General features: G+C 39.8%; 2 protein-coding genes across 2 annotated transcripts; both read right to left on the bottom strand.

The window, feature by feature from the left end:
- Positions 1-11,254: 11,254 nt before the first annotated feature.
- Positions 11,255-12,403, bottom strand: LOC134655959 (uncharacterized). Its single transcript, XM_063511476.1, has one exon. It carries the CDS (start codon positions 12,401-12,403, stop codon positions 11,255-11,257), a length of 1,149 nt encoding a protein of 382 aa, XP_063367546.1.
- A 9,121-nt stretch (positions 12,404-21,524) lies between these two features.
- On the bottom strand, positions 21,525-22,466 carry LOC134655948 (zinc finger protein 99-like). The gene is made up of 2 exons (XM_063511465.1): positions 22,460-22,466; positions 21,525-22,336 (listed from the first exon to the last, which is right to left on the bottom strand). Exons 1-2 carry the CDS (start codon positions 22,464-22,466, stop codon positions 21,525-21,527), a joined length of 819 nt encoding a protein of 272 aa, XP_063367535.1.
- Between the last annotated feature and the right edge of the window lie 4,819 nt (positions 22,467-27,285).

Genomic DNA, 27,285 nt, shown 5'->3' with positions numbered 1-27,285 from the left:
GATGTAAAGATACTCATAATCATGGTATCTATGGTACCTGATTTTGGTGTGTATTATGTTGCTTATCGATTTTTTTTATTAAATTCTCAACATACATCAATATTTGTTTTGCAGTCTTAATACAATTATGTTTGAATATGTACTTTTGTTCTATTTTATCTTTGGTTAATAACAGCTGGAATGAAGTAATAATATTTGACGAAATAATACATATTTGTCAAAATATTCAACGATGTGTGAATAAATATTTTTTTTTAACTTTTAATTTGCTATACCTAATGATATTTTTAACTTGTATGCTTCTCAAAATCATGAAGACATGGAAATTTCAGAAAACCAACAAGACATGGAAATTTCAGCAGTATTCGGAAGGACTAAACGCGGGGGGAGATTTCTGTACTACAAAGGGTACAAATACTATAAGCACAGTGTTTGGGGAAAAAAGACGCGTTGGCAGTGCGGCACGCACCAGCGGGCGGGCTGCAATGCCATTATACATACCATAGACGATATTATTGTCACAACCCTTAATAAACATGATCATGAAGCAACTTCCTAACAGAGAAAATTACGAGATAACTTGGTACCAGGGATGTTGCGAATATCCGCAACCGCGGAACTTCCGCATTATTTTCAATATCCGCATCTGCATCCGCATCCGCATAAAATCGATGCGGAGTTTAATGCGGATGCGGTACAGGAACGTCCTAGCATCGGCTTAAGCGGCGGCTCTTGCTCGTTCTCTTGCTCCCTCTTCTTGACTATGGTGACGTTGCGTTTTTAGATCTTACTGAGGAATTGCTGGATAAACTTGAGCGTTTACAAAATGTTTGTATCAGGTACATATTTGGCCTCCGTAAGTACGATCACATTTCTGAATCCCGCTCTCAGCTCGGGTGGTTACCGATCCGCCAACGCCGAAATGTGCGTGTCTTGTCGTTGCTTTTCAACGTGCTCTTTAACCCCTGCTCTCCATCTTACCTTACCGAGAGATTTAATTATCTGGCTGAAGGCAGTGAACACCGCTTACGTTCAAGTGCTAATCTTACGCTTGCTATTCCCCCGAATAAGACACGATCGTATGCGAATTCGTTCACGGTACGCGCTGTGAAGTTGTGGAACGAGTTGCCCCTGTCGCTCAAACAGTCCCAGTCTGTAGCGTCATTCAAGGCTAATTTGAAGAAACTTATGCTTTCCAACCAAGCGTGATTTGGTTAAGTACTGATGTCTATTTTTTTTTTGACACTTGTATATATATATACACACACACACACACACATATATATATATATATATTTATATGTAATATATGTTTAGTATTTATGTATGTAGCATGTATTTTATTTTATAATAATATTTATGTATTTTATTTACTTTTGGACATTTAGGTTAGTTTACTTTTAAAGTGTTACTGTACATTCCGTAAGTTTGTTTATCTAATTTGAATTCTCCCCTCATCTACTCGAAGGTTAGCTGGAAGAGATCCCTTACAGGGATAAGTTCGCCTTTGTACCTTTATTTCTGTAAACATTATGTAAACCTGTGTTGTGTACAATAAAGTGATTACTACTACTACTACTAAGTGCTAGACTGCTAGGTAATTTAGTCATTAGCAAAAAAACCTATTAGAATCATGAGCAGTCAAGCGCGAGTGGGACTTAATGTACGGAACCCTTGGAACGCGAATCCGACTCGCACTTGGCCGGTTTTTTGAAATAAAAATTACTGAAATGTAATATTTGACGTTTTTTATGTACCTATCTTGACATCCGCATCCACATCCGCGGATGTGAGCCTTTAAAAATCCGCATCCGCATCCGCGGATGTCAAAAAATCGACATCCGTATAATGTTTGTAAGCAGATTTTAGAATTATTAGCACACTAATTTATTTATCATTTATGTAAAAAAATACGGTACAAAATCATATGCGTATGTGATAAGAAATATTTCTTCGATTACCTATTTTTTCAATCAAACCGACCCAAAAGAGATTTGAAGGTATGTCACAGGGACCATCATACGACGCGAGAGGCGAGAGGTATAGATACATACCTATGTATACGTAATTTTAATAACAAAACTTCCGTGAGACAAAGAGTCAAGAGTCTTCCGTAAATTTTATTTTATTATTAGATCTAAGTAAGTATGTTCAAATGTACCATTAATGTGATGTTAAATAAAGTTTTTCTATGTCTATGTCTATGTCTAAATATATTAAAAACGGGTCACTCACGTATTTTAAGTCGAAAAACGCTCGACATGTTTCACTTCGTACCGAGAAGTGTCATCAGGAGCTTGCGTTTACGGTGACGGACCGGCGCAGCTCTCCGCGCCCGATGACTCGGCGCAGGCGCCGGTGGCGGCAGGGGAGGCGAGAAACTACCCTCATTTATGGCATTATTGTCAAACGATGGGTTGCACACAACACTCATTACGTCACTCGCTAATGGATCGTCCACACTGTCCACCGACGTACGAGGGGCGTTCAATATATAATGAGAATGAGATGCAAACTCTTTAAATATTAGGAAAGTAAATACTGGCCGGTAAAGCTAATCTACCTAGCTGATTGCCATGAAAAAAAAAAACTAACTGTTTTTTGTTTTAAAAAAAAAATACGGCGATTTCTTTGCGATGCTGTTGAGTACTTTAGCGAAAATGGAGAAAATTGAACTGCGCGCCGTTATTAAATACTTGTGTTTGAAAAATTTTTCTACGGACCAAGTCAATTTAGATTTACGGGACACTTTAAGGTCTAATGCTCCTCCGTATTCGACAGTTACACGTTGGTGCGCCGAATTTAGACGTGGAAGAACATCGACCATGGATGACCCCCGCTCCGGACGCCCTACTACAGCAGTAACTGAAGAAATTGTGAAAAAAGTCGAAAACTTAGTTTTGGCGGATCGTCGTGTCACGGTTCGTTTTATTGCTGAAAATGTAAAGATTTCAACGGGGAGCGTGCATAATATTTTACATGAACGCTTGGGTATGAAAAAGGTATCAGCGCGTTGGGTACCCAGAATGCTTGCTGACACGCAAAAACAAACTAGAGTCGAGATTTGTCAAGAAGCTTTGGACCTGATACAGCAAGACCGGGAACTTTTTTTGGCACGATTTATAACAATGGACGAAACATGGCTCCATCATTACGACCCTGAAACGAAACTGCAGTCTATGACATGGAAAAGGCCATCATCTCCAACTCCGAAGAAATTCAAGGTGGACCCATCTGCCGATAAGGTCATGGGCTCTGTTTTTTGGGATGGTAAAGGGGTCGTAATGATTGAGTATCTCGAGCATGGAGCCACTATTACGGGCTCTTTATATGCCAAACAAATAGCAACATTGCGCAATGAGATCCGTGAAAAACGGCGAGGTAAACTATCGAAAATTGTGTTGTTCCATCAGGACAATGCACCGGCACACAAGTCCGCCGTTGCAATGGCTGCAATACGTGATGCTGGGTTCGATATCCTTAAGCATCCTCCGTATTCACCAGACCTCGCCCCTAGTGATTTCTACCTATTTCCGAGATTGAAGAAATACCTAAGAGGCATGAAATTTGAAGACGACGACGCGGTAGTCGCTGCAGTACAAGATTTTTTAAGTACTCAAGATAAAACCTTTTTTAGAAATGGAATATTAAGTTTAGAAAAAAGATATACTAAGTGTATTATGCTAAAAGGTGACTATGTCGAAAAATAAAATAACATTTAATAAAAGTTGTATATAACATACTTATTCTCACTTTTTATTGAACGCCCCTCGTAGTACCCAAAATACGTGAGTGACCCGTTTTTAATATATTTACTATGTATAGGTAATACTAAAATATGACCAAAAGATGTTATCTAAATCTGTAGTTAGTAACAAGACGAAACGTGATGAAAATGGGAAAATAAACATACGAGTAATATTATAAATCAAATTGTATAAAGTTATCGCAGTCATATTTTTTCCACTTTATTAGATACTGATCTTATGGGTAAATTTTGAAGGCATTTTAAGTGTTATTAATATTTAGTATATAGGTATAGTAACATATTAGGTATATATAATAACAAGAAAGGTTAATTATATCAGAACCTGTAGGTATTTCTACATCTGACCCTACCCTTGATTCATATTTACATATGTTGTCACGTAGATTCCCCAGCCCGGCTGTGGGCTCTTACCCAGAGGAAATCCACGGACAATATTTAATATTAAAACTTACCAAATTAAAACTTCAATCAGGTGCTACAACTTATTTCCATCAGCTATTCAGGGCAAAAGGATATCAAATGAAATGTTAGTTTCTGTGACACATAATTTATTACTACTTTAGACACTGGTAAAGTTGTTCCACAAGTAAATCATTAAATAAGCTAGCAATAAGCACCTTATCTTAATAATGTCAGACGATAGAGCTGGGTCGTGCCAAAAGGTGGTTCTACAATGATTTACAAGCAGACCTATCTAAGTTTGTTAGTCCCTAAATTATCATTTGCCATCACATACGAGTTATACTAAATTTACTGAATTAAATTCGAATGAATGCTTCTAGGATGGAAGGAAAAGGTACACCAACCTCTTAACAAATGTCACCGCCAGATCAAGTCCGTGGTGCCAACCTCCGCTGTGCCGGAGCCAATTGCAGCAGCAGGCGACTGACCCAACACCGCCGAGCACCGCAGAAGAACTAAGGCCTCAGTCTGAAGGTGAATTCTCCTCCACCCAGCAGGAGAACGAAACTCGTCATGGTGAACTGTTCACCAGACGCTTAAAATGCTTGCTAATTATGGACTGACTTCCATAATCGAAAATCACAACAGCAACAACAGCATAACAGCATAACGACATAACGACACATAACAGCACCCAGTCAGCTGAAAGAAAACATTATAACATTAACAACTAGAAACATGTGGCATCCTAACCTTTCAAGAGACATCATACTTTCTGGGTTTCTTACCAGCTGGAAATTCCTAGAGTGGACTCATCTCACAGCTCTGACAAACCCACCCCACCACATCGCTTCACCAGCAGACTGGAAACAAAACAAATGGTCAAATATGCAGGGACAAGGATTCAACAAAGGAAATAAACCTGAAGACACTATTATATTCTACTTACTGTTGCTGGCGAAAATAACTACATATTGAGCTTCCTAGCTCATGGATGCAGCGGCAGCTGCATCACCAAAACACGGATTGATGCTACCAGAGCATGATGTATTTAGCTTCACTTTCTAAATATAAAAACGCCCATCCCGGGCGAAAGCTAACCAGAAAATGGTCTCAAGCCTATCTGCCCCTGGGATAACACAATCAAAATAACAGTAACTAATGACATTCATGACATAATTTTATATTTCAGTTTAACATAAAGAAATAAATCATATTTATTTATCTAAACATATTTCAACCTTTTTTGTATTTATTTATTAGGTTTTTGATTTAAATTTTAATTAATATTATTCCATACATTCAGAATTAATTTGAAGTAGCAACACCATTAGCTTCAATTTGCTTCTTATTGGCTAAATGGTTGTCATATATATTGTTGCTACATCAATGACTTCCTTGCCACAAACAAAATCTATTCTCTATTCGAGACCTATGTCAAAACGTTAAACTGAAATATTTATACAAAACGCAGTGTCACAATGTAAAATATGAATTTCATCACGTTTTTAGGGTTCCGTACCCAAAGGGTAAAAACGGGACCCTATTACTAAGACTCCGCTGTCCGTCCGTCCATCCGTCCATCCGTCCGTCCGTCCGTCCGTCCGTCTGTCACCAGGCTGTATCTCACGAACCGTGATAGCTAGACAGTTTAAATTTTCACAGATGATGTATTTCTGTTGCCGCTATAACAACAAATACTAAAAACAGAATAAAATTAATATTTAAGTGGGGCTCCCATACAACAAACGTGATTTTTGTCCTAAGTTAAGCAACGTCGGGCGGGGTCAGTACTTGGATGGGTGACCGTTTTTTTGCTTGTTTTTTTTTGCTTGTTCTGCTCTATTTTTTGTTGATGGTGCGGAACCCTCCGTGCGCGAGTCCGACTCGCACTTGGCCGGTTTTTCAACCAAGCAAGTTCTAATTTTTACATAACCTTTCACTACTCTAACTCTAACCACACATCTCATTTCAGTAAGATACCGCAAATCGTCCCGCGGCGCCACCGTGCTCTGCATCGGCAAGCACCAATTCTACCGATGCCATTACGGAGACGCAGACGGCGCGGGCCGCATGCGCTGGCGCTGTCGCTTCAACAAGAACAACCACTGCCGCGCTACTATATTCACAGTAAATAGGAAAATTGTGATGAAGAAGAATGAGCATAACCATGCGCCGCCTTCGGATGATATTTTTAAGGATAATTTTTGGTCGCAATAACTCTAAGGCCTGAGTTGACGCTCGAAGCGGAGCGTTCGGCGGGGCGTGCATCAGCGTGGCGTCGGGCTCACAAGTGATTTGAGCAGCGTGCACTAAGGCCACTCCTATACGCTTGCATTTGTTTAACATGCACGCCGCACGCCCCGCCCCGCTGTACGCCCAACTCGTAAAGTAATGTAACATCGCCATTTTGAAGACGGCACGGGTCGCATGCGCTGGCGCTGTCGCTTCAACAAGAACAACCACTGCCGCGTTACGATTTTCGCGGTTAACAGAAAAATCGTGGTGAAGAAGAATGAGCATAACCATGCGTCGCCTTCGGATGATATTTTTAAGCATAATTTTTGGTCGCAATAACTCTAACGTAATGATACACCGCCATTTTGAAGACGGTACAAGCCGCATGCGCTGGCGTTGTCACATCAACAAAACCAACCACTGCCGCGCTACTATGTTCACAGTTAATAGAAAAATTTAGGTGAAGAAGAATGAGCATAACCATGCGCCGCCTTCGGATGATATTTAATTTTAAAATAGTACTTAGAATGTATGTATAATTTAGGTACTTACTCGTAATATTAGGTAAAGTTTAGGTACTTAATTGTAATATTAAGTAAAGCTATATAATGCATGTTATATGTAGCTTAATTGTTAAGTTAGGTTAGCTATTTGTGATTCGTTAAAGGTTGGTATTATTTACTTAGGTATAAGCTCCTTCTCCAGATAAATCATTGTTCCTTCAATGTTGATGTGTTTTTATTTCCTTTTGTACCAATAATAAATAAAAGCTTCCAAAAATGAGTAAATCTAGATAATTTAGTTTTCCCTAGCTTCCTTTCCTACTACTTATGTAATATATGAATTTTATATATTAGGTTATACTTTTTTTTTTCAGAACACCGAAGTCTGACCCGAGAAGAAAAATTAATGAAACGAAAAATACAATCGCGTCTCCGAAGAGAAAAACTAAAAGGGGATCCCGAAAAATACGCCTCTGTCAAGCGAAAAGAGCGAGAGATACCTTGACAGAAAGAAACAGGGCAAAATTGTACCTGTCAATTGTACATTTTAGAGCTTTTTATCAAAAACAGAAGATGATATCTTTTCCCGAAGCACCGGATAACGAAGACACACAAGAATCACAGAATAAGTAATAGTATTATCATACAGAACGGACACGCACCGCCTCGCCCCGACTCGGATTACCTCGCCCCTCCACAGCAGTTAGCCGAGTTTTAGCCGCGCGCTCAGTTCGGTTAGCGAGGCGATGACGGACGCCACGGGGCACGGACGGAACGTTCAAAATGCCGGTCTATTGTGCTATGTACGAGTACCGAGTGTACCCTGTGTGTGTGTGTTATTTTAGAAATAAGTAATCAAGTTTTCAATTTGAAATACACGAAATGTGTATAAGGCTAAAGTTTTGTATAATAATAGGTAATAATATCGTACGTCACATACATACACGCCTATCGATTTTTTGTTCGTTGAATTTAGGAATGTTAAGTTAACATTTTAATGTACAAAATACCTACACAGATATTACTTGTAAATGTTTTATTTTTAGTTTTATACTCTTTCCACAATTTATGCTCGGAAATCTCGGAATATTCGCGTTTTTATTGATTGATTTATTTATTTATTTATATTTTGGAGATCCAACAGCTATCTATACAGAGTATCCCAAATTAATAAGAGATTAAGAAGAGATGGGTTTTTATTGTAAATAATTAATTAGGTATTTTGCCCAAAAACTCAGCCTCACTGTGCAGAGGGGGAACGCGGCCAGTATCCTGGGAACTGCCTCAGGCTCAGGCTAATTTAGGGTTAGATTTTTGATTTATTTTAATATTCAATCTCTGTTATTAATATATACCTATTGAATTTTTCCATTAGGTATGGTATGTATGTTATATAAAATCAATAGGTATCAACAATAACGTAAATATAATAATGGCGTAACAAAACAACTGGAGCGTAATTAAACTTAAACATTAGTTAACATATTTCGGTCGAATTATTCAACGCAGCGGGCGGCTCGTCGTGTCACTTCGGCCGGCCTTGGCAAGCGTCGGCTTAGCCTTCCCCGCGCGCCGCACGAGAGTCAGCCCTAAGCGACTTACTCACACAATGACGCGTGTACAGACATGCCGTTCACACATATAAACGCCAATGATTTTCGATGTATGGCGTGTCCGCCCTGTGATTTAGTTACGAATGTTACGAGGCTCTTCCGTAGTTCTAGTATTTTAATTTAGGTTAATACTTTACTGAAACACACTCAACTTGTCAGAAGGAAAAGGCGCGAAATTCAAAATGGGAAGTCAACCATTCGCGACTGAATTTTTAAAACTTGCTTCCTTTTTCTACTGACAAGGTCGCTGTGCCAGTAGGTATAGGTCAGGTTATGAAGGATTAAATGTTTTTTAAGGACTTGTTTTAATTATTTTATCAATTTATATTGACTGAACACCAAAACAATTATTTATTTTAGTTTCTATTAAGGAGCACCTACAAATATTTGTGATTATTACGCATCGATGTTATCAAAATAAAATATGACCAAAATATGTTATCTAAATCTGTACTTAATAATAAGACGAAACGTGATGAAAATGGGAAAAGAAATATAATAAATCAAATTTTATGAGCATTCACATTTTTTTACTGATGTTATGCGTAAATTTTAAAGGCATTTTAAGTGTTATGAAAATGTAGTAACATATAATTATGTAGGTATAGTAACATATTATGTATATATAATAACAAGAAAGGTTAATTCTATCAAAACTTGTAGGTATTTCTACATCTGACCCTCAAACCCTTGATTCATATTTAGACATGTACTTAAAATATGAATTTCATACCGACTCTACATTTTTTCAATCGAGCAAATTCTAATTATTACATAACCTCTCTAACCACACATTTCATTTCAGTAAAATACCGCAAATCGTCCCGCGGCGCCACCGTGCTCTGCATCGGCAAGCACCAATTCTACCGATGCCATTACGGAGACGCAGACGGCGCGGGCCGCATGCGCTGGCGCTGTCGCTTCAACAAGAACAACCACTGCCGCTCTACGATTTTCACGGTTAACAGAAAAATCGTGGTGAAGAAGAATGAGCATAACCATGCGCCGCCTAAGGATGATATTTTTAAGGATAATTTTTGGTCGCAATAACTCTAACGTAATGATACACCGCCATTTTTAAGACGGTACAAGCCGCATGCGCTGGCGTTGTCACATCAATAAGATCACCCACTGCCGCGCTACTATGTAGAAAAAATTGAGGTGAAGAAGAATGAGCATGACCATGCGCCGCCTTCAGACGATATTTAATTTTAAAATAGTACTTAAAATGTATGTATAATTTAGGTACTTACTCGTAATATTAGGTAAAGTTTAGGTACTTAATCGTAATATTAGGTAAAGTTTAGGTACTTAATTGTAATATTAGGTAAAGCTATATAATGCATGTTACAGCTTAATTGTTAGGTTAGGTTAGGTCTTTGTGATTCGTTAAAGGTTGGTATTATTTACTTATAAGCCCCTTCTCCAGAGAAATCATTGTTTCTTCAATATTGATGTGTTTTTATTTCCTTTTGTACCAATCATAAATAGAAGCTTGCAAAAAAGAGTAAATCTTGATAATTTAGTTTTCCCTAGCTTCCTTTCCTACTACTTATGTAATATACATACATCGGGGTTTTCGGTGCGGGAATGTTTTACACTAGCCAAATAACAGGTAAAAACTGTAAAAAACGATACTAATTTAACATTTCTAAGCACATTTGGACCTTACTACCTACGTTTAATTCATAGTTTGGTAATTATTTTACAATAAACAAAATTATAAGTACACGAAATCATTCCCGCACCGAAAATCCCGATGTATGGTAATATATGAGTTTTATATATTTTACGTCGCCCTTAGGCCCGTAAGTGGGATTTTCTCTTGATATTGAAATCTCACTTCCTGGCCAAGGCAAGACGTAGGTATTTCTACATCTGACCCTCCAACCCTTGATTCATATTTAGACATGAACTTAAAATATGAATTTCATACCGACTCTACATTTTTTCAATCGAGCAAGTTCTAATTATTACATAACCTCAATAATCACACATCTCATTTCAGAAAAATACCGCAAATCGTCCCGCGGCGCCACCGTGCTCTGCATCGGTAAGCACCAATTCTACCGATGCCATTATGGAGACGCAGACGGCGCGGGTCGCATGCGCTGGCGCTGTCGGTTCAACAAGAACAACCACTGCCGCGCTACGATTTTCACGGTTAACAGAAAAATCGTGGTCAAGAAGCATGAGCATAACCATGCGCCGCCTTCGGATGATATTTTTAAGGATAATTTTTGGTCGCAATAACTCTAAAGTAATTAAACACCGCCATTTTGAAGACGGCACAGGCCGCATGCGCTGGCGCTGTCGCTTCAAAGAGAACAACCACTGTCGCGCTACTATATTCACAGTAAATAGGAAAATTGTGGTGAAGAAGAATGAGCATAACCATGCGCCGCCTTCGGATGATATTTTTAAGGATAATTTTTGGTCGCAATAACTCTAAGTGTAAGGCCTGAGTGGACGCTGAAAGCGAAGCGTTCTGGGGGCGTACATCAGCGTGGCGTCGGGCTCAACTGATTTGAGCAGCTCGTCTGCTTCTTTCATACCTCCCGAAGGGAGGTATGAGATGCCTTCCCATCCCTTTTGGGGATTTTTGGCGGTTTCAAATCGCCGCCCGTAACTACGGGCGGGTCTTTTCAGTGCCCTATTCTAGGGCGGTGGCTTCATGGCCATAACTAGCCGGCTGGCCTGTCATGGCATTTTATCTTCGGTGTAGCCTCTCAGTGGCTTTGTGGCTGTGGGGCCACGCTGCTGCTGTGGGCTGTCTCCCTCTGTCGGCGGCTGTCCGGAGGGCGTGCGTGGAGCGGCGCAGTGCCCGCTTGTTGGTGTCTCCTCCTTCTTCGGCTTGCTCCAGTGCCCTGGGGGCGTTGGCGCTGCCGGCGGTTATCCGGGGGGCGCGCATGGAGCGGCGCGATGCCCAGTAGGCGGCGGGGGCCCGAGCGTTCGGCGTGCTCAGGCGTTTTTATTAGTCGCAGCTGCGGGGCTGCGGCGGTTGCGTGGTTGGTGTCAGGGGCTGCGGGTGTAGATGCCGGCGCGGGGGCCGGGGGGGCAGGTACAGTGGCTCCCGGCTTGGGGGCCTCTGTAAGTGCGGTGTCTTGGTTGGTGGGGCCTTGTTGGGGCTGCGGGGCGGCTCCGGGGGTGGCGCGGGGTCGCGGGTCCGTCGGTGGCGGGGTGGTGTCACAGGACCCTTCCTGGTCCTGCTTGTCGGGCGTGCTGCACTCCGGCTTCTCCTCAACTGCCGAAGGTTGTGGAGTGACAGGGTGCTCGTCCTGGTGGCGCTGCGGTTGGGCTTCTTCCTGGGACGGCTCCACTGTCCCAGGGGCGTGCCCCAACAGCCTAGGGAAGGCTGTTGGCCATACTTCCGGGCGTGGAGGTATGTGACCGACTTGCGCCAAGCTGGCAGCCTTGATACGAACACGATCAAGTTGCCCGCGAGGGGAAAGTCGGTCTGGGGCTACCCATGGGGGTGGTGCGTAGGGGCGTCCGAGGGCTTCGATGAGGCCATCGAAGTCTGGTTTCCACGGCTCTGTGGGGCCGTAGGTGGGTTCCGGGGTCTTGGCTTCGTCGGGTACTTCGTAAAACTCGCGTTGCGAACTACCCACCCTATCCGAAGGGATCGGGGGGGTCGCGAGTTTTACCGTTGTGGCTGCGGGTGGATTGTGAAATCCATTTTCTTGTCTACCCACCCGCCCCGAAGGGACGGGGGGGGACTTCGGTGGCTTCTTGTCCATGATGATGATGCGGGACCTGCGCGACGCGTCACCGTCAGTCGGTCCTGTTGGGCAGGGCGACCATCGGTGGTTGGGTTCTGGGTGCAGCTGGGCTTCCACTCCGGCAGGGGCCGGGCGCGTTCCGGCTTCGATTTTCATAGAAAATCGTCGGTCGGATAAGCAGGTGCTGGTGAGGTGCGTCCGTGCGAGGTTCCGAATGGCTCTCCGATTTGAGCAGCGTGCACTAAGGCCGCTCTTATACGCTTGCATTTGTTTAACATGCACGCCGCACGCCCCGCCCCGCTGCACGCCCGTCGTAAAGTAATGTAACACCGCCATTTTGAAGACGGCACGGGCCGTCTGCGCTGGCGCTGTCACATCAACTAGACCAACCACTGCCGCGCTACTATGTTCACAGTCAATTATCATGCGCCGCCTTCGGACGATATTTAATTTTAAAATAGTACTTAGAATATATGTATAATTTAGGTACTTACTCGTAATATTAGGTAAAGTTTAGGTGCTTAATCGTAATACTAGGTAAAGTTTAGGTACTTAATTGTAATATTAGGTAAAGCTATGTAATGCATGTTATAGCTAATAAGCTCCTTCTCCAGAGAAATGATTGTTCCTTCAATTTTTATGTGTTTTTATTTCCTTTTGTACCAATCATAAATAAAATAAAAACTTCCAAAAATGAGTAATTTAGTTTTCCCTAGCTTACTTTCCTACTACTCAGGTAATATATGAGTTTTATATTTTATGTTTGCCAGTCTTAAAGTACGCAATTATTAATTTTTATATATATATCGCCAAGTCGAGCAAAACAACTACCATCATCATAATTCTAAGGCACTTCTAGCATACCCACAAGCTTCAAATTTTAAACATAAGTAGTTTTCAGCTTATGAAGCCACAGAAAACCTAAAAATATTGCAATATCAGTCACGTTTTAAAGATCTAAGAACTGCATAAGTAAGTTTGTAATCCCATATAAATATATGCTATTACAAAGTTACTGTTGCAGTTCCTACAAATAGTAGGAAAAGTAAAGATACACTACGATGTACGATATGAGTATGAATAAAGATGTCTTTAGTTATGATATGTGTATACATAGTATGTTCAGTCAGGGTCATAAACAGCAATCGGAAAAGTTTAGGCTCATTTAGGATCGTGACTGTACCTGCATATTTTATTTCGATTGCAGTCGGGGACCTGTGAATGGGAAAATTTCAATATATCAAGGTCCCCGACTGCAATCGAAATAAAATATGCAGGTACAGTCACGATCCTAAATGAGCCTAAACTTTTCCGATTGCTGTTTATGACCCTGACTGAACACTTATATTCTATTTTACATTCATTAAGTTGAGTACCTAACATAACTAAAAATTATTTCTAGCTTTTCAGTTCGCTTTTAAACTGCAGTCGTGTTTTTTTAATTTTTAATTAATTTATTTTATTTTATACATTTTAGTGACCATTTAAACCAACCACATTTTTTATGATTTAAGACAATTTAGTTGCTTCAAGGAGATTTCATCACGTTGATCTTTGGTATGTTAGCATAAAACGTGCTGAAAAACCTAACTAGGTCTGGTCTGACCCAAAAACCAGACGTATTGAAAAGTGATGGCTTAATATCTCTGCAACTACATAATTATTTCCTATTAGTTGGCTTTCGGCCTTCGCAATTAAGATACTTGGGGAAGCTGCAGAAAGCGTGCATCTTTCTTACGCTCCAGGCCTTCGGCCCTACGCGAAGCTCGGCCTTCGGCCTTCGCAATTAAGATACTTGGGGAAGCTACAGAAAGCGTGCAGCTTTCTGCGCGAGTTCGGCCTTCGGCCTTCGCAATTAAGATACTTGGGGAAGCTGCAGAAAGCGTGCATCTTTCTTACGCTCCAGGCCTTCGGCCCTACGCGAAGCTCGGCCTTGGGCCTTCGCAATTAAGATACTTGGGGAAGCTGCAGAAAGCGTGCAGCTTTCTTACGCTCCGGGCCTTCGGCCCTACGCGAAACTCGGCCTTCGGCCTTCGCAATTAAGATACTTGGGGAAGCTGCAGAAAGCGTGCAGCTTTCTTACGCTCCGGGCCTTCGGCCCTACGCGAAGCTCGGCCTTCGGCCTTCACAATTAAGATACTTGGGGAAGCTGCAGAAAACGTGCACCTTTCTTACGCCCCGGGCTTTCGGCCCTACGCGAAGCTCAGCCTTCGGCCTTCGCATTTAAGAAATTTGGGGAAGCTGCAGAAAGCGTGCACCTTTCTTACGGTCCGGGCCTTCGGCCCTGCGCGAAGCTCGGCCTTCGGCCTTCGCAATTAAGATACTTGGGGAACCTGCAGAAAGCGTGCACCTTTCATACGCTCCGGGTCTTCGGCCCTACGCGAAGCTCGGCCTTCGACCTTCACAAATAAAAACTTGGGGAAGCTGCAGAATGCGTGCACCTTTCTTACGCTTCGGGCCTTCCGCCCTACGCGAAGCTCGGCCTTCAGCCTTCGCAATTAAGATACTTGGGGAAGCTAAAGAAAGCATGCACCTTTCTTACGCTCCAGGCCTTCGGCCTTCGGAATTAAGATACTTGGGGAAGCTGCAGAAAGCGTGCACCATTCTTACGCTCCGGGCCTTCGGCCCTACGCGAAGCTCGGCTTTCGGCCTTCGCAATTAAGATACTTGGGGAAGCTGCATAAAGCGTGCACCTTTCTTACGCTCCGGGCCTTCGGCCCTACGCGAAGCTCGGTCTTTAGCCTTCGCAATTAGGATACTTGGGGGAAGTTACAGGAAGCACGCACCTGCCTTACGCTTCGGACCGTCGGCCCTATGCGGAGTTCGGCCTTCGGCCTTCGTAATTAAAATACTCGGGGAAGTTGCAGGAAGAGCCCATCTGTCTTTTAAGTTTTACTTACGTACGTACTACGTACGGACACAGCTATAGGTACTACAGAATGAGAGATGAATATCATTATCTCATTCTAACAAATAGCTTTGTCCCTATTTACGTAAGTAAAACTTACAAGTGTATCTCGGGCTTTATATAAAAAATACGTATAAAAATATACGGTTATAATGACACTTTGTTCCGTCGGTGCAGAGTTGTATCTGAAGACGGACTCTACAATCTCAGACTCTCTTCAAAGAACTTATTTACACTTTTCTATTCCCTTAGCGCAATTTAGAACATATTGGCTTGGTTTCAAAACAAGTAAAATATGATTAATATAATTTTTTTTTATGATCAGCGGTCAAACCACTTCCTTTAAATATCCCAACAATAGGATAATATTTAGTTTTATGAGATTGGCTTTTCTTAATATATTTTGTTAATTCTTACTTTCTTAAAATTGGACTTAAACCCTCATATTGTATATATATTATTGATCGTCTTTCAAAGCGCTTCATTTTGATGCCCTACTCGATGGGTTTGCAAAATATTTTTTTCTTAAGGTTGCGTAATATGGCTTATTAAGTCCGCCATATTGATTTTGTAATGACGTCACATAGCCTATGTCACCCGGGATGACGTAAGGATTCTAATGATATATCATACATCTAAATCGGTTAAGGCATTCTGAAGTTATCGTGGAATAAAGAAACTCACATACATATATACATACAAACATGAACGCTGAAAACAATACACTCTTTTTTTTGGGCAGTCGTGTAAAAAGGTGCAAGTCTCGCAACGCTTCTACTGTAAAAAAATTTTTTGAGATGTAATGTGAAACGAAGTCGGTTATTTTAATCAGTGCTAGGGGGTGTTAAAACCGTACCTATCAATAAGATATCTTTAATTTGTAATACATATTAATGACTTGGCAATCGCACACAATGCTTTACTCGTACCGTACTCGTAAATATGTGTAATGCTCAAACTGCAATTAGCGCTAGCCTTATGTTCAATTATAATTATTTTATTTTTAATAGGTGACGATGATCCTTATGTCATTATGCAGCCGTGCGATGGCCAAGTCATTACACGTATTACAAATTAAAGATATCTTATTGATAGGTACGGTTTTAACACCCCCTAGCACAGATTAAAATAACCGACTTGGTTTCACATTATATCTCAAAACTTTTTTGTAGTAGAAGCGTTGCGAGACTTGCACCTTTTTACATGTAATGTTTTTGATGGGATATATTTTTCAGAACACCGAAGGCTGACCCGAGAAGAAAAATTAATGAAATGAAAAATACAATCGCGTCTCCGAAGAGAAAACCTAAAAGCGGATCCCGAAAAATACGCCTCTGTCAAGCGAAAAGAGCGAGAGATACCTTGACAGAAAGAAACAGGGCAAAATTGTACCCTTCAGTGAATTACCACCAATGGAAAGGAGAGCTCACAGACTTGTCATTTTCGCGCTCGCGCTTGACAGACAGCTGAAGTGTGCGAAAGGGAAGCCATCACGTATATGAACATCTCATGAGTGCGAAAGAGTCAGACTACGAATGAGAAAACGTGACCATTTTTGAGTTTGACGACGGCCGCGGACGGCCAAGAGCGTATCACCGTAATTTTTAATTTGAAAAATATAAACAAATCAGGAAGAAAACTATTAAATAAAGTAATACAGTGAGGATGGTGTTTCGTAGTGTGCCGGATTGCAGTGTCACGGGGTTAAATAATCCAAGCAAATACTCATTTCACATGTAATTTTGATATTCCGAGCGAAATTTTCTTAACGATATTTTGTCAAATTAACAGCATAAAGAGTGTAAGAAGCCGGTTTATACAGTTCATTACAAGTTTTTCTTCCGTTGTGTGCTAATATTTTATCATATTAGTCAATAATTTAGAATATTTTGTGTAAAAACATAAACTGTTACTTTACGCTAGGGCTTGACCAAATTTTCATATGACAGTACCGATAACTCGTCGGTATATTAATAGTGACTGAATATTTTGATAGCACACCCAGTGCAAGTGTTATTTATACCTCATAACGTCGTTGAATTTTGACGTTAATAACACTTGCACTGCGTGTGCTATCAAAATCGTTGCAGACTTTTCTTGATCTAACTCTTCAGTTAGATAGAGGTAATATAATAAAAAACCGGCCAAGTGCGAGTCGGACTCGCGCACGGAGGGTTCCGCACCATCAACAAAAAATAGAGCAAAACAAGCAAAAAAACGGTCACCCATCCAAGTACTGACCCCGCCCGACGTTGCTTAACTTCGGTCAAAAATCACGTTTGTTGTATGGGAGCCCCACTTAAATCTTTATTTTATTTTGTTTTTAGTATTTGTTGTTATAGCGGCAACAGAAATACATCATCTGTGAAAATTTCAACTGTCTAGCTATCACGGTTTGTGAGATACAGCCTGGTGACAGACGGACGGACGGACGGACAGCGGAGTCTTAGTAATAGGGTCCCGTTTTTACCCTTTGGGTACGGAACCCTAAAAAACACATTTGAATGAAAAGTAGTCTATAAAGCAATCAAACACCGATAGATTATTAATATGTTGTAACATGACATCACTATTTTTGATCTCACATAGACAATTGACGCACACACTTGCATTTCATTTTTGGTCGCACTTTTGAAGATTGACAGTTGTTCTTGTCTATTCTAATTCTATGGGAGAGCTGCTAGGGAGAGAAACAGGCAACATTTTAGAGCTTTTTATCAAAAACAGAAGATGATATCTTTTCCCGAAGTACCGGATAACGAAGATATTTAGTTATGAATGTTACGAGGCTCTTCCGTAGTTCTAGTATTTTAATTTAGGTTAATACTTTACTGAAACACACTCAACTTGTCAGAAGAAAAAGGCGCGAAATTCAAAATGGGAAGTCAACCATTCGCGACTGAATTTTTAAAACTTGCTTCCTTTTTCTACTGACACGGTCGCTGTGCCAGTAGGTCAGGTATAGGTCAGGTTATGAAGGATTAAATGTTTTTGAAGGACTTGTTTTAATTATTTTATCGATTTTTGTTGATAGTCTGAACACCAAAACATTTATTTATTTTAGTTTCTATTAAGGAGGACCTACAAATATTTGTGATTGTTACGCATCCATATTATCAACATAAAATATATTTGTGTACGCGTCGCGTCATTCGATCCGATTACCATATAAGTTTTTGGCAAAAATTTCATTTTTGGTACAAGCTTTTATCGCTGACTGTACTTTTCTTACGACAGACAACTAATACCTACTCATCGAGACAATTCTAAAAACCCCTAACACAATTAGGTTGCGTTGTTTCATCACAGAGTTCCTATGGCCACCTCCTGTCTCCATCATCAGATCAGCTCGATGGTACCATAATATTGCATTGTCACCCGACTTACATGTGTATGCAAAATTTCAGTTCAATGGGAAACCGGGAAGTGGATCAAATTTAACTTGCAAGATTCCATTACATAGTTACATACAGGTCGACCTAATAAAAGCTTGTTAAAAATGCATGAAGTATGATTCAAAAGCTTCAATAGGTACTAAACTCTTGAGCCCCCAGTGGCAGTGAGGGGCACAGCGCGTGGGGATTAAAACAATGGAGAAACTTTATTTCAGTACTAAGTATTATCACATTAAATTTATCATCTCTATCCGGATGTATTTGCCGACAGCAGGGAATACCAGAAGTATCGATCGACGCGTCGATCTCATGGATGAGATAGTTAGGTCGTGGCCGGATCATAGAATTAGGTTTAACTTTATCATGATGTAGCCAACCGATCGTTGCATGAAATATAATATGATTGCCACATCATGATCATTTCAAAATCTGACCACGACATAATTGTATAAATCTAGATTTTTCTGCTTGCACCAAAAGCTTAGACTCCTTAATACAATAATACTCCATACTCCCCTTTCAGGTGTCATATTCCTCCGCTCCCCCCGCGGCGCGCGCACGCTCTGCTACAACGGTTACCGCTACGTGCGTCACCGTAACCACGGCCCCAAGACCCGCTGGCAGTGTGCGACGCACCAGCGCTTCGGTTGCAAGGGCAGAGTGTTCACTGTCAGCGACGTCGTCGTGAAGGTCAGCGGCGACCATAGCCATCCGTCAGAGACGGAGGTGGTCGTCGAGCCTCACGTGTTTGTGGGGAAGGGGCTCTACACGGCTTAAAACAATAGGGAAAATTTAAGTTCAGATGTAGTGCATAATTGTTTTTTCTCGAAAATGTTTTCTTCGCAAATTTGCCATGCTACTCCATTCAAGCTCAGTACCAACTTTTTGTACCGAGACTGACTGAAATAGAAAGACACGTTCGTACGTTTCCGTGAAAATACGCAGGAAAACAATTATGCACTACATCTGTATCGTATCGTCGTATCGCAGGTATTCATGTGATTGTTTTAAACTGCCAATATGGAAACTACATAAATGAACTTGACGAAATCAGTAAAATGTAGAAAACCAACCACTTAATTTTTTTTTTAATTTACATACATTTTGTATGTGCGTTAATAGCTGTAGCTATATGTAATAAATAGACATACATACATGATTTTGATTATTTATGTCTATAAAATAGGTACTTACTTTAAAGTAGAAAATCCAATCAAGACATATAATTGTAAGTATTATTTATTATGTATACAATATATTCAATGTGATATTAATATTCTCCAATCTTGTTAAAATAAGGTGATGTACCGGCATTGTAAGCTATAGTCCGTCAACCAAATCTTGTCAGTAGCAATGTAAAGCAAACTAAAGTAGGGCAACACTCAAAGAGCAGTATTGCGCTAAGAAAAGCAGCAATGTACATCGAACCAAAATATTTTTTTTCCGCTGAGCGCGCCCTGCGTACGTCAATTCAAATTGTCACTCGCGGTTTATTGAAAAGAATTGAAACATGGACGGACAATTTAAAAGCGATGTTAAAACAATGTTAATCAAAATGATGAACAAATTTGAAGATATCAAAAACAACTCCCTATCGTAGTGCTTATATTCTCTTTGTTCCCTATCTATGTATCCCTATCTATAATATGCCACTTGTTAATGTAAATTAGTGTACTGTTCTGGATGAATATGACATACCTGTGTAATTTTTTTGATTGGTATATATTGTACAATATACATATTAAAAATAAAACAACTGATATTTGGGTGTTTATTTAATTTAAAGGTAAATAACATAAGGGTCACTTTTCGACTTGGTTGCGTTGTACACGTACATAAACCGCCATAGGTAAGTATTGTCTGAAGAGATACTACCTACTACGAACGCCTTATATTGGGCAAGATTTAATCCTGCAACAAACATGTATGGATTAGGTAGATATTGCGAAAGAACGGCGATATAATCAAGGCTCTTAATACTGTTTAAAAGGTTTACCTTTGTAAATAGTCACAACTGATTGCTGAAAATATTAGACATGTGGGCCTATGGACGGTTTCCAGGACACAATTTATGGTCTTGTTGGATAGATTTAGACATACGTTTTAATTTTATTTATGCCTTTTAACCCTAAAACAAAAAAACTGAACATAATCTTAAAAGTTCGAAAGAGTTCTTCCAGTACTTCTCATAGGTAACCTCAATTTTTAGTAATGTTTACCATCAACGAGCATGATTGTACATTGTAGGCCCCTTAGCTATGCTTATTCTTATTTAATGTATTGGTATTTAATTTAATGGTGACAGCAGAAATATCTCTTGAAACAGAAACGATTCAGAATGAAAACCAAATGAAAACAAATAAGGTGACGGCTGTCATTCACGATTCACATTCCACAGATAAAACACAGATGACACGCGTTTTGGAATTATTTGAACACAGTGTTGCTAACCCGCGATTTTTCAAATTTGCCGCCTTTTACTACTGACAAGATTTGGTTGACGGACTTTATATACTATACCTTTTATAAGCGCAGATGCAGTAGGTAAACATCAATGCAATAAACACGCAGACATTTGGGCTGTAGTATCTGTGTGTGTGTGTGTGTGTGTAGTAAATAAAATAAAATTGAAATATATAATGCATTTATTTTGGACAGTTTAGAACCCACAGATTGTTAGTACCTATCACTAAAACCGTAAACATAATAGTATAAAAAAATAATGGGAAAAGTTTGCCGAAAGTATAAAATACGGATATTTTTACCTATTCAACGATTCGGCTATGAGTAACAATTAAAAAAATATATTGATACGTATTCTGATTGTAATAACAGGTCATTAACTTGATCTGGATTTGTTATGGATGTAATCTGTCAGTAACAAGTGTCGTTTCTGGCTGAATTGTTACTTTGTTAATATCCAGGTAAAATTCATAACCTGTTATAACAATCAGAATTATTGGATACAATCATTCTAAGGTCCTAATATTGGTTGCTTTTCAGTTTCAACAACTATTTCCGGATGATTCTTTGTAATGTGATACTTCAAGTTGTTTGACTGCACATACGCCTTGTCACACACGGGGCACTTGTGTTTTTTGTCTCCCGTATGTATTTTCTCGTGGACTTTCAATAGTCTACGAGTTTTGAAGGCTTTGGGGCAACATTGGCATTTGAAATTCTTCCCAATAACGTGCTTTGCAGTGGCGTGCGCGTACAAATCCTTGTAGTTAACGAAGGCCGCCCCACATTTGTCACAGATATGCCTTTTGACATCAGAATGTCGGACCAAATGTTGTCTCAAATAAGTGATAGTTTTAAATGCCTTCGGGCATTTGCTACACTTGTAATTCTTTACATCTGAATGTTTGATTTCATGCTGTTTTAGCCTTGGCAAGCTGGGAAACTTGTCACCGCACTGGTCACATATGTATGTGAGGTTCTCCAGACGATTGTGGACCTCTCTCTGATGTGCGGGCACTTGGCAAGGATAGGAGAATTTTTTTCCGCAGTCAGGACAAGTCGGGGCTTTCCACCCGTGACGTTCCTCCATATGCCTCCATCTGTTCCCGGGTTTCACTTGTTCTTTGCAAACCACGCAGGGATGCGTTTTCTTCTTCGGATACTGCAAGTGCACGGCCTTGTAGTGCGCGGTCCAGCGCTTTCGCTCGTCGTATTGTTTTATGCACAGAGTGCAGGCGTATTTTAACTTGCCCTCCTCTGTGATGACGACGTTGCAGAACTGAGCATATTCTTTATTGATGAGAGCCTCTCCGCGCTTAGGACCTGGAAGAGAAAGATATCGTTAGATTCTGCAAGACATCAGGACACAATTAACGGTAAACGTTACGGTATTTTGATTAAGTAGGTACTATGTAAGTATACATATTATATAGGTAATTCAGATACTAATCATAGTCCCTCCACAGATCGCCCAAGATTCCACACGTCAGCAATGGGAGCTCGCATCATGAACCACAAGGGCCACCAGTACACCAGGCACTCCGTCTGCTCCTCCAGGGTCAAGTGGCTCTGCACGGAGAGCAGACACAGCAAGTGTCACGCTATAGTGGTCACTATAGGGTGTCGAGTTGTCGACTACCACCATAGGCACAGTCATCCTCCGTATCAAATAAATTTAGTTAAAGATACGTAAGGCACATAGTTTGCTGTTCTTGCCATTCAATGATTAAAATGTTGATTTTGCATTTAAACGATCTCTTAGTTTACGATTCTTAAATAGGCGTGTAAAAAACATCTTCAAATTAGTTAAAATCATGGACGATTAAATGATGGGATGAACAAATGATGTTGTCTCTGAACGCTAACCTTGTCTTGCGTTGCTAGGGGCAGTCTTTAACCGAGCGCGCTCTGATAAAGAATGACTCACAGAACGGTCCGGGTTCGGGCCGAGGCGTCCGACACTTCGTTTTCTATTGAAATCATCACGTAATCATGAAAACGAAGTGTCGTTTTCCTGGGCCGGACCCGAGCTGGTTTAGCGTGTTTCATCCTTTATTGAGTGATGTTACTGATTCTGGTCGATTTTAGAAATAATAATAAAATAGCTGAGAAAATAGATTAGTTCCTAAATGTTTTAATTGTTATCGTGGTATAAATTAAAGTATATAATTACATAAGGCGATTTAAAGTAGATAGGCTCAACAGCTATATTCCATAATTATACATATTATAAAAGCCCATTTGACTATGACTACCTATCAACAAGAGCCATGTATATAGCTTAATCATTACCAATAACAATCGCTACGCAACAATGGTTCCGATGGTCTCTCAAGTATTACGTGTATAACCAATTATTATCTACGAGTATACAATCATGTAAAAAATATTTCTTGTTTCATTTACGGTGAATAAACAATCTGCACAATAACAGAGCTATTACGGGTGATGCGTCATACGTTTTTCTATGCTCAATCCCAGCTGTATTGCAATTTCAAAATAATGCCCAGATCTCATATGCTTACGAACATCCTTCCAACTTTCAGATATACAGTTCCTCAAAACCTTGAAAGGCCACGACGTTTTGCTGTGTAACGACTTCAAATTTACGTACCATCGCACTCAGAGCACTCTTAAAGGACTCAAAAAAAGATGGCGATGCTCCAAGGAGAGTTATAGAGGATGTAAAGCTGTGGTTTTTACGACTACTAGTAATGATATCTTGGAGTTTAGAAATGAGCACAATCACCAACCGGATAGTAAGGCTAGAAACATGCGGCACCTGCAGTTACCGACTGTGACAGGAACGATGGATGAATGAACGAATGTCTTAATAAGACCATCCAGGCCCCTATTTCACCAAGCTGACAGGTACGACAATTGTCAAAAAAATGACAGACCTTTGTTTCACCACGCCGACATTTGTCAGTGACATATGTCGAGTGACAATTGTCAAGTGACAGGTGACAGATGACAATTTCGTAAATTGTTTTGTATAGAACTTCATATAAACATGACAGGTAGTTTAGTACAATTGTCCATCTTAAATTATTTTGTGAAACAAAGGTAATGTTTACTAGTCGACATATTTGTCAATTCTTCACAAGAGATCGTTAATTGCTTTCGATGTGCCGTGTTGTCATCACTAACATGATATTGATGGAGATCCCATCTGTGTCCCGACCCCATTTAATGCAGCGTATACCTACATTATTTGTTGACAAGGCGTCAAAGCATTATTTTTTTGTTTGTTTTAAGTAATTTTTTCTGCAAATGCAAAGTCAGTGACGTCAAAGTAGGAATCTATTCTTACTTTATATATTCCCTTGTATAAGAATATCACCACTATTGCTTTCGCGGAGATTCATTTTCTAACTAACCAAAACCCTAACTTTACTGTTAGTGCCCAACATCGCCCAAGTAAATTATTAAAAAAACAATACCTACCTAAACATACCTAATTTCGCTACCGGTCCCCAACTTCGCATTATATTTTTTTTTAATTATGAAAACTATACTGAGACTTATTCCAAATCCTAAATGTTAACAATTACAATTACAATTTATAATAGGCAACAATTACAATTTATAATGGAATTATGATTTAATGCTAGTTAAGAAGAATTTAAAAACGATTTAAAGCGATTTTTATTTGTACCCTAAAGGCGAATTTAGGGTACACAGTTTTGCCAACGTTTACTTTCAATGAACTGCAACAATGATAACGGGGTTTGCTAACAACGAAAACACTACAATTGTCACCCAAACCTGACACAGCTCCGATCTCATGTCAAGAATTACCGACAAATTGACAAATATGTCGACTTTTCTCATTAAATGAAAGATGGACAATTGTAACTAAATGCCTGTCATATTTATAAGCACTTCTATACAAAAACAGTTTACTAAGTTGTCACTTGTCACCTGTCACTTGACAATTGTCACTCGACATATGTCACTGACAAATGTCGGCATGGTGAAATAGGGGCCAGGTCTCCTAAATGGGTTTTGTTGACATGTAAATCCAGTAGGATCTAGTAGTAAGTAAAATAGTTATTTGTACAACAAGAGATCAAAGTTTGATATTTCTTCGAGTGCTTACTTTGAGTCCCGTGCAAGCGAAAGATTCTATAATAGGAATAATTTAACGAACATCAACTGACACTTCAATCGACAACTTTTTTTGTAAAAAAAAAAGTTTTGTAAGATACGGTCCGAATTGCGGATACGTACTATTTCTCAACTATGGTAGAAATTCTTAAAAGTAAAACAATTAATTTTGTGTGATGATCTGTGTATTTTTTATGTTCATTATTTTAATTGTACAATAAAATACCTAAAATATAGTATTTTATCAGTTTTTATCAAATCTTAAACTTTATTTTTATTAATTAATTATTAAGAATTCATACTCGTACGTGGTTTGGAACGATGCGGTCTGAAGTTTTTCGGGGGTCTATTATAAACCGTGAACATACCGTTGAATATCGTTTTAACTTTTTTTTATATGTTTCTTTTTGCTAACAGTGTGAAAGGGACAGAGATAATAGAACCCAAGTATTTAGAACTTGTATTAGACCCCGCATGTTGAAATGACATTTGACTATAAAGGTCACTTGAATGTCATTTTGTCTCACTAAGTGAGCAAAATCGCATTTTGCTCACTGTTTTTAAGAAGCAAAGTACCCTTGTTCGAGCTGCTGAGGTGAAAAATGTATTAATCCCAGGTGAAGATATTTGTCCACTAAACGCCACTTGCACCATTCCACTAACCCGGGGTTAATCGGCACCTACTACGTTTCCCAATTGTTATAATTCTCTGAAATAAAGTATTCTACGGATTACGCATGAGGTGTTTTTCTCAACAACAGCGCCTAAGTCTTCAACGGCAAAAATACCTATAACCCACATATATTTTACTGGCTTTTAGTTCAGGCGGCCTAGCCAAGGTGACAATCGCTATCGCTTCGCCATCGAATCGCTTTGTGTCTCTCTATCATTCTTCCGTATTAGTGTGACAATGACAGTTGCGTTTCGTTCGCTACGGAGCGTTAGCGATTGTCATGTTGTCTACGGGGTGTCACATTTTCGAGAGTAAAAATCCTTAATTTGCATGGTGCATTTTTATTGGTATTAATAATTAAAAACTCTTGTTCCCAGCAATAATCCTCGAAGACATAAACGGCAAGCGTTATGTCCTCCTCCGCGGCTACAGGTTCAGCTTCCAGACAACCAACAAGGCGGGCCAGAGATGGCGCTGCGTGCGCCACTGGGACGGCTGCCGCGCCTTCTGCTACGTCGAAAACGAGGTCCTTATAAAGGCCATGACACACCACAATCATAGCGCGGGAGAAAAGCGTAAGAAAATTAGAATTACCCCCTACAAAAAAGTTCCATTAAAAACGGAATCTACGAAGCAATTTAAATTCGGGTCTAGAAAAGGAATGAATTATAAGGAAACAACTTTTAAACCTGTGATTGTTAAAATTGAGGAACAAAATTAAAATAGCCAAATGCTGAAACGAAATAAACGAAACGAAAAATAATAGAGCCTTATGCTTTACGACTGTCTTCATTAATAACTTGACTAGAACATAAGCCTTATGGAGCTTGCTGTGGGACATGATAAATAAAATGTGTAAAATGATTTCATTTGATTATAAGTTTTTCGTTTTTAGGGTTCCGTAGCCAAATGGCAAAAAACGGAACCCTTATAGATTCGTCATGTCTGTCTGTCTGTCCGTCTGTCCGTCTGTCCGTCCGTATGTCACAGCCACTTTTCTCCGAAACTAGATAGATAGATTAGATAGATTTATTTATTTCATAATACAGATTACATTATAAATTGCAGGCATGTCAATCTACAAGAATTCATATTATGATCGTCAAAACAAGGATGTCACCAGAATATAATCAATAAAATATTAAATTAAAAATAAAATAATTACAGAATGATAAGATTTTAAAATAATGTCAAGATAGTATCTCCTGTGGCGGATCGTCAAAATCTATACATCATTCATAAATTCGCTAACAGAGTACAACGGTTTATCCAACAAAAAATCTCTTAATCGGCGCTTAAATGCTTGATCACACAGTTCACTTCTTATAACGGCCGGAAGTCGTTCATAATAGGTAGGTCCTATGACACGTGGGTTTTTCTGAGCCAGGGCCATACGGCGAGGAACCGTTCTTAGCCGTCCCGTGGAACGGACGTTTATACCCTCAACATGAACTCGTTTGAATTCGGATATATTATTTCTTACGTACAT

The sequence above is a fragment of the Cydia amplana genome, chromosome 2 (genome assembly GCF_948474715.1).
Source record: "Cydia amplana chromosome 2, ilCydAmpl1.1, whole genome shotgun sequence".
NCBI classification, from domain to species: Eukaryota; Metazoa; Arthropoda; class Insecta; order Lepidoptera; family Tortricidae; genus Cydia; species Cydia amplana.
The sequence above is the reverse complement of the archived record's forward strand: the minus strand, read 5'-3'. Positions and strand labels throughout refer to the sequence as shown.

Coding starts and splice junctions, on each gene's coding strand:
- LOC134655959 (XM_063511476.1), bottom strand. CDS start 12,403: ATGAAAATCGAAGCCGGAACGCGCCCGGCCCCTGCCGGAGTGGAAGCC.